The 12,787-nt window shown below is 44.5% G+C and overlaps 1 protein-coding gene across 1 annotated transcript in view; it reads right to left on the reverse strand.

Annotated features, from left to right (window-relative positions):
* The window catches only part of LOC124711807 (uncharacterized transmembrane protein DDB_G0289901-like), a 30,311-nt gene extending 19,149 nt beyond the window's left edge, over positions 1-11,162 (reverse strand). The window contains exon 1 of the mRNA XM_047242030.1: positions 9,378-11,162. Coding sequence (XP_047097986.1) covers positions 9,378-11,026 — 1,649 coding nt within the window. The 5' untranslated portion in view covers positions 11,027-11,162. The remainder of the gene's footprint in view (positions 1-9,377) is intronic.
* Between the last annotated feature and the right edge of the window lie 1,625 nt (positions 11,163-12,787).

The following is a 12,787-nucleotide window of genomic DNA, read 5'->3' on the forward strand; positions in this document are numbered from 1 at the left end:
GGCAGATGGCGCTGTAGTCGACAAATATCAAGTGTGGTTTTTTTTTTTTCAATTTAGAACCGACACAACAGATTTTCTATTTCGTTTACAATAAAAATATCAACCTCCGTGTTCTGACACATGATATTTATGTTCAAAATTTACTTTAGTGGGGAAAATTTGATTATGCAGTACAATATGGTTAGCCGTTTCAATGTCTTGTTACAAACTAAATTGCAACAACAACGACGTGGATGTAATAGTTCCAAAGATGTCTGGTTATCTCAAGTCAAAAGAAACACCATGTAAATGCAGAAACAACAGGCGTAGTGAATGTACTGCAGTGAGTACAACAAATAAACTGAGTCAGAAGTTGCTGTTCCATCAAGCACACTTAGAACATGTCACAGCCACAAACTGAACTATGTAAGCTAATGGTATAAAGGCAAAAATAGCTCTGTCTGTTACATTTCCTTGACTAAACTACTGAACCGATGTCTAAAGAACTTGGTGTGGAGATAGCTTCAACCCTGAGGAGCAACAGAGGATGTTTTAGCAAGTTAAAAAAGTACACCAACTTAATATCAGTGAACGCAAACTGACTTTAAAAAATTAATAAAATTGATGCATAAGGCACGTGTTGTATAGCTACTTCAACAGCAAGATGCATAGATGTGTGCCCCTGCCCCACACCCCTCTGCAACCCTGCTCATCAGCAATGCGGTGGGGCAGGAGGTGTATCACGAGCTATGCTTACCCGAAGAGGCAGACACGTCAGGCCAGCTGACGTTATTGCACGTACAATTGGTTACTTACTCACCTTACCTTATCATAACAAAGCTACCAATATGCGAGCACAGCTGTGGGTAATAGTCAATATCACATTGTGGCAATGGTTGTCTAGAACGCTACACTTCGGCCCAGGTGGTATGTGTGTGTGTGAAATCTTATGGGACTTAACTGCTAAGGTCATCAGTCCCAAAGCTTACACACTACTCAAGCTAAATTATCCTAAGGACAATCATACACACCCATGCCCGAGGGAGGACCCGAACCTCCGTCGAGACCAGCCGCACAGTCCATGGCTGCAGCGCCTTAGGCCGCTCGGCTAATCCCGCGCGGCACCCTAGGTGGTCTCAAGTTTCATCCCGACCAGGGGCGGGAACGTTCCATCGTTCCAGTGACGCTAGGACAGCCCTAGTCCACTTAGACTGATACCATTGGTCATTCCCAGGGCACCGGGCTTGCCAACCTCTTAGTGCCTCTTCGACGAAAGGCTGTACTCTACCCATAATCAGGCAGCAGTTGATCACACGCTGCTCGCTACAGACTTCTTTGCATTTACACTTCAAATGATATCATCCTCCACAGTTCTCCCGCTCTACGGACCCCTGAAGTACAGAATAACTTATTCCCTTATGTCATTACAAATGTCCTACCATCCTACCCCATCTAAACAGCGTTTGCCACATATTTCCTTCCACACCGGTTACTTGAAGGACAAGCACATTTCGTACTTCAGCTGTTCTTTTGTAACACGTCATCTGAAATACCCATTTCCTTTTCGTCCGCTTTTCCTTCCGTCAATCAATGTTTTGCCCCAGACATTTTTTACAAATTTCTCCCACAAATTAATTTATACAGTTGACACAAACACTTTATTTTCATTCGTTCTGCGATACACAGGCTCAACAGTGCAGGTATAAGTACCACCGTCACACCCTAGCGAAATATCTTGCAGAGAACCAGAGAAAATTCTGGTCCTAAGTAAAACTGCCAAGCCTGTGTATGCTTGTATCCAATCACTCATTCACCAGCCTGGTGTAGCAATAGAGGGTAGCTAAAGCAAAGCTTAAGCTTTAAATTTGTTGTTTAAGAAATTATTCACGCATGGAAGATAGCGCAAACATGCCGCCGTTTAACTGTTGCACAGATTCTCTTAAGGAGAACATAGTAATAGGCATGCCTGCCGTACCGTAGAGAAGCAACTGAAAGAAATGGAAACAAATAAGTCGCCAGGTCCGAATGAGATCCCAGTTCCGTTTTACATAGAGCCCTCCATGGCAATGAGCCCTCTTTAGCTTGCATTTATCGCAGATGTCTTGCCCAGCGCAAAGTCCAAACTGACTTCAAAAAAACGCTGTGTACAAGAGTAAAATAACGGATGCGCAATATTACGAGCCAACATAGTTCACGTCGGTTTGGTACAGGATTCTTGAACATATTATCAGTTTGGATATGATAAACTGCCTTGATACGGGAAAGCTGCTGTCCACAAATCAGCCTGTATTTAGAAAAGCATCTCCATTCCTTGCACTATATCCTGCGAACCATGGATGAAAGGGTGCAGGTACATTTCATATTAATGAATTTCCGGTAAGTTTTTGACACAGTGCCACACTGGAAAATATTAACGAACGTATGAACATACGGAGGAGGTTCCTAGACATGCTTGTTGTTAGAAGACTGCTTAAGAAAGAGGACTCATTACGTTGTGCTGCTCACCCTCTCCGGCAGATCTCTTATGTGTACAGAGAATAAGAGCACACACGGGGGTCAGCATGAGTGCACCAGGGAAGTACGATAGAACCGCTCTTACTGTCTCTATACACAAGTGATCTACCGGAGAGGCTGAGCAACAATCTACGGCTCTTTGCTGACGATGTTGTAGTATACAGAAAGTGTCGTCGTTGAGTGATTGTAAGGGGATACAAATTGACTCAGAATTTCTAGTGGTTTGGTGAATAGCAGCTTGCTCTAAATTTATAACAATGTCAGTTAATGGAGTTGAGTAGGAAATACAATGTCATAATGTCCGAAAACAGCAGTGTGTAAAATAAGGCAAATCAGTAGACTGTTCTATTTGGCGCCACTGGCTCAGGTGTGGTACTGGCTGTCCCTCTTGCTCCACCATTGCCCATATCTATGAGGAAGAGTTAGTATCTGTTGGTTGTGTCCTTAGAAGGTTTTTGCTTGCCGGTATCTATACGGGGTTCGCTCGCCCGAGATGGAGGCACGAAATTTGGGGGTTGGCGGTAGCGTCGCGACAAGAGGTGGTCACGAGGTCCGAGCGGCCGAAGCCACGAGCTGCGCAAGGAGGGCCTGCGCAGAGCGAAGATACCGGAGTACTTCACCGGGGTCAGCGTCGACTACAAGCAGCGGGCCGACATCCCGTCGGTTGGTTGGCAACATTCGTGTCGAAAGACCACTCGTGGCCTGGCTGCGCTACTCTGTCTGGCTTTCATCGCCACCACTCAGTAACCGCTGCGACGCACAATATATCCATGGAACTGCTTGCTGATAAAGGGGAGTAACATTCGGTAATCCTTGTGGTGATTTTTGTCATTGTCTACCTGCTCTCATTATTTTCTGGTTTGTTTCCGACCCTCAGAGTTTTACTTGGTCGCCTCTTTGGTCGTAAATATAGGCAGTAGAATTGTGCTAGTACACTAGTTGTCGTTTGAAAATTTGTCCCACTATTATATTGCCTTTCCTCTATGGTTTATACCCGATCATTAATGTTCTAATGAATCAGCTCCTGGTGGTAAATACAGCTGGAGCAATTGTACTAACGCACAGGTTTCCGTTGAACGAAAGAGGAACCTTGTGGTTGGATTTAGCTGTTAACCGGTTCAGATCTTTGATTGTAACTGCACTTCTCAGTCATTAGTTATATTCTGAACAACCTGTTCTACTAAGCTGTTAGTTTCTGTGTTTGAATGACCCGATCATTCCTGGTGTATTTTAGCTGGATCTTGTGGTTCCGCCGAGTTCTCTTGTAATAAGTGTTCACAAGGTATGCTTTAAGACATTCCTTCAGAGCGCTCTTACTAACTGACAATCAGTTTAAGTTTCAAAATACACTCCTGGAAATTGAAATAAGAACACCGTGAATTCATTGTCCCAGGAAGGGGAAACTTTATTGACACATTCCTGGGGTCAGATACATCACGTGATCACACTGACAGAACCACAGGCACATAGACACAGGCAACAGAGCATGCACAATGTCGGCACTAGTACAGTGTATATCCACCTTTCGCAGCAATGCAGGCTGCTATTCTCCCATGGAGACGATCGTAGAGATGCTGGATGTAGTCCTGTGGAACGGCTTGCCATGCCATTTCCACCTGGCGCCTCAGTTGGACCAGCGTTCGTGCTGGACGTGCAGACCGCGTGGGACGACGCTTCATCCAGTCCCAAACATGCTCAATGGGGGACAGATCCGAAGATCTTGCTGGCCAGGGTAGTTGACTTACACCTTCTAGAGCACGTTGGGTGGCACGGGATACATGCGGACATGCATTGTACTGTTGGATCAGCAAGTTCCCTTGCCGGTCTAGGAATGGTAGAACGATGGGTTCGATGACGGTTTGGCTGTACCGTGCACTATTCAGTGTCCCCTCGACGATCACCAGTGGTGTACGGCCAGTGTAGGAGATCGCTCCCCACACCATGATGCCGGGTGTTGGCCCTGTGTGCCTCGGTCGTATGCAGTCCTGATTAAGGCGCTCATCTGCACGGCGCCAAACACGCATACGACCATCATTGGCAACAAGGCAGAAGCGACTCTCATCGCTGAAGACACGTCTCCATTCGTCCCTCCATTCACGCCTGTCGCGACACCACTGGAGGCGGGCTGCACGATGTTTGGGCGTGAGCGGAAGAAGGCGTAACGGTGTGCGGGACCGTAGCCAAGCTTCATGGAGAAGGTTGCGAATGGTCCTCGTCGATACCCCAGGAGCAACAGTGTCCCTAATTTGCTGGGAAGTGGCGGTGCGGTCCCCTACGGCACTGCGTAGGATCCTACGGTCTTGGCGTGCATCCGTGCGTCGCTGCGGTCCGGTCCCAGGTCGACGGGCACGTGCACCTTCCGCCGACCACTGGCGACAACATCGATGTACTGTGGAGACCTCACGCCCCACGTGTTGAGCAATTCGGCGGTACGTCCACCCGGCCTCCCGCATGCCCACTATACGCCCTCGCTCAAAGTCCGTCAACTGCACATGCGGTTCACGTCCACGCTGTCGCGGCATGCTACCAGTGTTAAAGACTGCGATGGAGCTCCGTATGCCACGGCAAACTGGCCGACACTGACGGCGGCGGTGCACAAATGCTGCGCAGCTAGCGCCATTCGACGGCCAACACCGCGGTTCCTGGTGTGTCCGCTGTGCCGTGCGTGTGATCATTGCTTGTACAGCCCTCTCGCAGTGTCCGGAGCAAGTATGGTGGGTCTGACACACCAGTGTCAATGTGTTCTTTTTTCCATTTCCGGGAGTGTATTATCAGCCAACTATCACCAAGGCGTCAATCAAAAGAAATTATCAGAAGGGACGAGTTGGGATCCACTCGCACCTTGCTTGCAGATTGAAATTAAAAGGTTGGTTGCTTTGAACTAAGCCTTATCATTGCCATATTGTTTGCTAACCTGTCTAACCTCTAAGCACAGATGCGCATCTTAACCCAGAACCTTTCGACATACAGCTTTCAATTTAAAAGTAAAGCCATCATTTTTGAGTAACTAAATCACTCTTGTCATCAATGGTGCTTACATAGTTTTCATGTTTTTCAGCAGAAGGGCATTTAATAAGACAAACTGTGTCAAGCGCAGTAGCAAACACCGCTGTTTCAACCGATAACTGGAGAGCTGCAGGTCCTGCCGTCTTATAATCATTGTCATATTTTTTACTGCTCCGCAATACAGCACTTCAGATTTCTTTTGCAAAGATTAAAAGCTTATTCAACTTATAATTTTGCAAATCTGTTCATTTCGTTAAAGAAAATTTTATGTTTAAATGCTTCGATTATCTGTAAAACACAGTTTATATTTTGTTAAATAAACAGGTTGTGTGAAAAGAAACTTATATTGGTGGGTCCTCCCTTCCACGTTTTCTTTAATTCCAGTAAGCACCACGTATCAAAACATTTAGGTGCAACCTTGCAAAGAGACATGAGATGGATGGAACTAGCACCTAAGAATGGTAGTAAGGTAGGTGTATTGTATTGTATGTTAACTGGGGACCTAGAAACGACGGAGAGGCTCCGTTCCCGCCTCAGCCACAGTGGTCCACAACCACACGACGACTACCGTAGTCCACTTCACCCCTCCGCCGCCCCACACCGAACCACTCTTTCAGCGTTATTGTGCGGTTCGGCTCCCAGTCGACCCCCCCCCCCCCACCCTCCCAGATAACGTCACACACCAGACGAGTGTAACCCCTATGTTTGCGTGGTAGAATAATGGTGGTGTAGAGTACGTGGAGAACTTCTTTGAGCAGCAATCGCCGACATAGTGCAGCTGAGGCAGAATCAGGGGAACCAGCACGCATTCACCGAGGCAGATGGAAAACCGCCTAAAAGACATCCACAAAGTGGCCGGCTCACCGGACCTTGACACAAGTCCGCCGGGCGGATTCATGCCAGGGACCAGGCGTTAGACCGCGCGGCTAACCGAGCAGGCAAGTTAGGTGAATGGTAGACTTTCGTTTATTGGGAGAATTTTAGGAGGCTGTAACTCATCTATAATGGAGACAGGGTGTCGGAAATTGGTGCTAACCTTTCCGAGTACTGATAAATTGTGTAAGATTCCAACCGGATTATATTAAAGGAAGATGTCTACGCAATTCACACACGTGTAGGTAGATTCGTTACCGGAACGTTCCATCACCACGCAAGTAATACAGATATGCTTCGTGAGCTAAACTGGGAATTCACGCAAGGAAGACGATGTTGTCTTTGCGGAATGCTATTGAGAAAAATTACAGAATCGCAATTTGAAGCTGACTGCAGAACGATTCTTCTGCCGCCAACGTACATTTCGCGTAAAGATAGAGAAGAGAAGAGAAATGCGGGCTCGTACAGAGGCATAGAGACAGTCGTTTAGCCCCCGCCATATTTGCGAGTGGAACAGGAAGGAAAATGACTAGTAGTGGTACAAGGTACACGCCCCTGCCCCCGACATGCACCATATGATTGGTTTGTGGAAGGTGTATGTAGATGTAGATGTAGTGGAGAAAGATTCTACCTTATGCCCTTTTCAGTCTGTGCAAGACTAATTTCATCTTTCATTCAATTATCTCATGATCCTTATGTGTATTGTTTGTTATCCATCTGAGACACAGAATACACTAAATGAATTTTACACTATGTACCCGAACGTGCTCTTATTTGAAACTTACTGCCATATGAAAAGTCTGTGCCGGACTTCACAGAAGTTCTCTTGCACAGCTTCAGGGACTAGTACTCTTGCGAAAGAGGATGTTGCTGAAAACTGGTTTAGCCTTATCGAAGGGGATTGTATCCAGAATGAGTTTTCCATTCGCCAGCGGAGTGTATTCTGTTTGTAAAGTATCTGGCAGATTAAAACTTTGTATCGGACCCGGACTCGAACCTGACATCTTTGATTTTTGGGGGCAAGTTATGCGGGTTAACGCGACTGAAGTTTGGAACATAGGGAAGAAGACACTTGCCCGCGAATGGTAGATCGTACGTTGGAGTCCTAGTCCGGCACAAAGTTTCAGTTTGGCAAGAGCGTTAATTAGACCCATTTTCCTGAGAATTTTGAACATCATTCACCATTTTACGATGTCGAACGCTTTTCTAGATCAGCAAGTGTCCTGATTTTTTACGCCTTGTCTCCTGCAAAAATAGCAACGCCAGAACTGCTTATCTTTCATGAAGTGAAACCAGACGTTATCTATCTGACTACGTCAGGTGTCAGAGCGTTGGATACGATAATAGGATTTTCCACCTAGCTCGGCACACTATAATGTATAGAGGGCTTTAATTTATGAGGAAAACGTTCAAACGGCCCTAACACAGTTCTTACCTGTTGGCAAGGACTTAATGAGGCATGGGGCATTAACTAAGTGATTTACTGTGGTAATAAATCGACAGTGATATTCCACAATGTATATTCTTCCGCGATGACTTAGGAAGACCATGGGAGGTAAAATTATGAATCGTCGAACTTCACATTGATAACAGTGATTCATTACAACAAATTCAGTTCCGTAAAGCTGTACCAGTTTCCTCAGTGCGCAATAAATAGCTTGTTGATTTGTATTTCCGGAGAATAAATGGTTTCTGTAACTCAAACGCTCGTCACTGTCCCTTGTCATAACCATACGAGAAATTAATTTCAGTCCTATTTGTTTTTAAGTAAAAGTAAGTGATAAATTGAATTTTCGTTGCGTAACTTGGTAGAAAGATCATTAGTATTTAATATCAGGTTCGTCAGAAGAATATCACTGTACACTGTTCGTAGGAATCCTCTTCTTATCAGAAAAAAACAAAAATCTGCCAAACTAAACAAAATTGGTTCATGGCTCAAAACAGACAAAAAATACGCTTTTGTCGTATTTTCTAGGATATAAAAGAAGTTTAATTCAAAATTCATTTAGCAATCCATCGAATAAATCCTATAACAATCATTTTTAGGAATTGTTTCGTTTAGTTGCTCACACTATCGGTTCCGAAATATGAAATCCCATTATGAATTGTTATGTAGATAAGTATTTAGGACGGTGAAAAAGAAGACAAAGCGGAACTGTAGCAGTGAATATGCTTTTCGTTTATGTTGCGACCGTCATCTAAATAAATGTTAAAACGTATTGCATTCTGAAAGCGTCTATGTGGAACACTCAAACTTTGTATGCAAAACGGTTGGTTGTGTATGCACGTTCTTTTCATATATAGTAAGATGGACAAGTAGTACTGAATAAGTATTACAGAATAAGTGCATGATGTGTTGCGGGTATCGTTCAGTTGTAAGAACTCTGTAATTATAATGCAACTTTTGTTGCTGTTTCTGTTATCGGTGCATTTTACCAGACCAAAGCTACAGCTATTTCGCTGCATGGAACAAGTTCTAACGGACGAGAGAGAAAGAAGACTAGAGACCGCAGGAAGTTTTTGAGGCAAATAGCGTGAAGTGCAGAACATTTGTAAGAATAAATTTGCGATTATGTGTGTTTTTTCCAATACAAATTATGAGGGGAACATACACAGTGGAGACCAAGATTTACAAAAATAATTACACTTAAATTTACAAAAACAAACAAGCAGAGAATCGCAGGCCATCAGAGCAGGAAATGCAAAATGAACACATTTAATGAGAAATGGTAAGCGAATGTACATCATAATATGTTATGAATCAAGAGGGAAAAGGTTTATAAAGACTTGCATAATCTCCGGACTCAATAGAAACAGTAGGAGCTGAAAGTAGGCGAGGAGACACAGATGCTAACATAGCAAATAACTTACATGCCATATTAATTGGGCTCCTAAAACACCCATAATTTCTATATCTTGTTCAGAGGTTGTACCAAGCAGTGAGAGTTTGATTGCTACACATTTCAGTTCATTATTTTTCCAGAATAGCTACAACATAACCTTACCTGCCTCCTTGTACCGTATAATAGGCTGCTTGGGCAGTTGCTGCGGGTCTCACACCTTGCTGAGCCCTGGCAGTCACCAATTGGCCAACAGGGACGGCGGTGTAGGCAAGCGTCGAGTACGGTTTAGATCCTGCCACTCCATATGTCATTGGCCATGCAGTGTATGTGCTGCCTCTAGGTCTAGCCGTTCCACTATAGTACATCGGTCTGCTTTGCACGGAATACCCCCTCGTAGCGACATAGCCCACAGGTATCGCCGTGTAACTGACAGCTCCAGGTGTTACAGCACCTTGTGCCATTTTGTAAGTTCCTGCAGTATTATATGTTGCGTAAGCACCACTGCCGTAGGCGAATGGAAGTTGTCTCATCACTGCGTTTTTACCACCTGAGGCGGACACTGAACCTGTCAGGGGAGGGCCTTTAGGCATATCACCAGATCCTGGCATCATCATAACGTACACTATCTCCGTTGGCTGAGAAGCGTTACTGCTAGCTCCACTATACGTTATTGCTCCACTACCTGCGCTTGTTATATGTCGCGCATCTCCTCGAGAAACTTCACCGCGCGTGAAAGATTGGGTATATCCACCCAAGGTGCCAGAACCTCCAACTGTCGGAGCTCCTGGTGGTGGAGGATGAGAAGAGAATGTTGGAAGTGCACCAGCACCAACTCCATGCATGTTCTGACTCATTGCTGCTATCTTACCAAGCATTTCAGGACCTCCAATTTTCGCCCACATTTCCAAAAGTTCGCCTACTATTTCTTGTTGCCCCCCAGAAGCAACACCTAATCCTCCGGCAGCAGGGCCTGTGGGGCTTTCTTTGTGGCCTCCTGTTACAGCTGCTGGGTGATGGACTTGTCCTCCACTCATGTGTTCCAGTCCAGCTGCGCTGCCCCCTGGGGCACCATAGTGAGCGCTCGAAATACTATGTCCACTTCCACTGAGACCAATGGATGACGGATCAGCTTGGGGTACTTGAGAGTTGCCATGAATACCCCCAGGCAGCCCTCCTCCAGAAATATGTGAGCCTCCATGTGGGTTGCCCTCTACTCTGCCGCCATGGGCACTGTGCCCATCAATGCCGTGGGTATGAAGTCCACCAGATGGAATAGCGGCTGTACCTCCACCTTTGGTATTCTGCATTGACATACGGCGAAGCACTTCTAATGCTACGGCTTTTTTATCTAGGTCATTGCCTTCGGAAGCAATAACTCCATGACCCATATTTCCTTCGATCTCGCCTGATACCTTTTTCAGGTCTACGCCACCACTACCAGGAAGAGATATCTGGCCGCTTCCTTCCAGTTCACCTCCTCTGTGGTGACTTTGTCCTAAATGACCACTCAAATGATGTTCACCAGTAAGGTGTCCGTCCATATGCCCAGATTTTCCAGAAGAAAGACCTGCAGCAGCTCTGCCTAAGGTCAGGTCTCCTTCTGGATGGTGTCTAGTGTGGGACGAGAGTGCGAGTGCGGCATCTGCTGATCCGTGATGAAATTCTCCTCTTGGCATCCCACTGAGACCTGGTTCAAGTCGTTCACCTGGCGCCTCTCTTATCATCCGCACATGAGCAGGGAGAGAGTCAGAAACGTCAAGAATCCATCCTGACAGTATTACAAATGCCACAGGAATAAACAAACTTGACATTCTACAGCAAGGCGTCGAGAGATCCTGCCCAACTCGAGCACAGATGCCTACACGTTTATCGACAATTCGAGCACAGCTAGTGTAAGACCCCAGCACGTTCCACGAGATACACTTAACTCGTACTGTAGCGGGCTTATTTGTGGTGCTCTGTGGGAAATGAGAACGCCAGCTGACAAACGTCGGGTCATAGAAATTCGCAGCCAGCCGGAACTTCACATTTCCTTCCCAGTTTTTCAGCAGTGTTTCGTTACACAGTTTGACGAGGTGACTGCCATTTTTTCTAATACACCGGAAACATAACGTACATGCAATGTATTACTTCATGATTCTCTGATATTGCGAGCTAATGTCGTTAGTGCCGCAGGAAGTGTATGTACCACCGTCCCCCTCATCTTTTCCAAACCTGCTACTGACGTACAATTAATTTGACAGGTTCTGTCCAGCAAGAAGTTGTTAACTCTACTTTCAGCTACAATGTCCTAAAGCGTAATGAATGATGAATCATAAGTAGCATGTAAATAGTCTGGAGCAACTACAACGGAAAGTTTGTGTGTAAATATAGAAAGAGATTGCTGCTGAAAGTTGGCTGATGCAAGAAGACATGTTTGCGACGAAGATGAGATGAACATCAGCCGCTTCTGAGTAGTGGACTCCTCGATAGTGAGTAAATAGCAGATGACTGAAATTGTGTGTTCAGTTTCGCTATAGTTGAAATTTTACAAAAATTCTTTGCGAAAGTATTATATTTCGCTGTCTAAAAACCTCATATTTCTGCAGAGTCAGTATTTTGCAACTTATTTTCTGATAAATTTCGAAGCAAGTAAAAAAAAATTTTCACCATGAAGGAGTGCAAATTATGCTACATGAATCATACAGACCATATTTATGCGGAGCCAGTCATCTTATCTTCTGATAAATGTAGAAGATAGTGAAGGAAATTTTCACCATGAAGAAGTGTAAACTATGCTACATGAATCCTACAGATCAGAAACTTTTTCCAGTTTCCAAGCGTCTTACCGATGCACAGCTGTACACTTTAACAATGTACCTGAGAACAGCAGATTGGCTGAGATAAATTTTCCCTGTAGTGTAGTTCGACACCGTAAATATTTATAAACAATCCACCTTATTTGAAATACTCTTCTACTGTTGTTACAAACAAGAACAAAGTAGAAATTAATGGAGGTGGTATGTTTACCAATCATTTCAAGCATCACGTTAAACACGACTGCGACACATGAAAAAAATACAAACACTAACTGTATCTTCTCCGATGTTAATATCGTATAACCACTGCTTCGTTATTAGATATTTTTAAAACGTTAGCGTTTTATAAACATAAAATTTTACATTTAAAAGTAATGAAAGAATGGTTTTAGCAGTTCCGACATGACATATATTTACCGTTCTTAAATATAGATATTTCATTGTTTTACGAGAGGCTGTACTTACCATACCAGAGGAATTTCTGTAACTAATTTGAAAGTAGTCTATTATTGAAAAATGTAGCACTATGGATGTGTCTCCAGTAACGCAGTGTAGATCGTAGAATGTCCATCAAACAGTAAAACGTTACAATCATTAATATTCATATCTACACAGCGTATTTACCAAAATTTCTGAAGTAGATACTCCAGGAGACCTTAGCACCAGGCAAGCCTTTTAGTTGTTTCTGAATGCTTCTCTTCTTTGGTTCTAGTGCGTTGGCGAGGAGCCAAAAGAGTTGATTGTGACACATCTTTATTTACCTACAACGGAAGA

This window comes from Schistocerca piceifrons, chromosome 8 (assembly GCF_021461385.2).
Source record: "Schistocerca piceifrons isolate TAMUIC-IGC-003096 chromosome 8, iqSchPice1.1, whole genome shotgun sequence".
NCBI lineage: Eukaryota > Metazoa > Arthropoda > Insecta > Orthoptera > Acrididae > Schistocerca > Schistocerca piceifrons.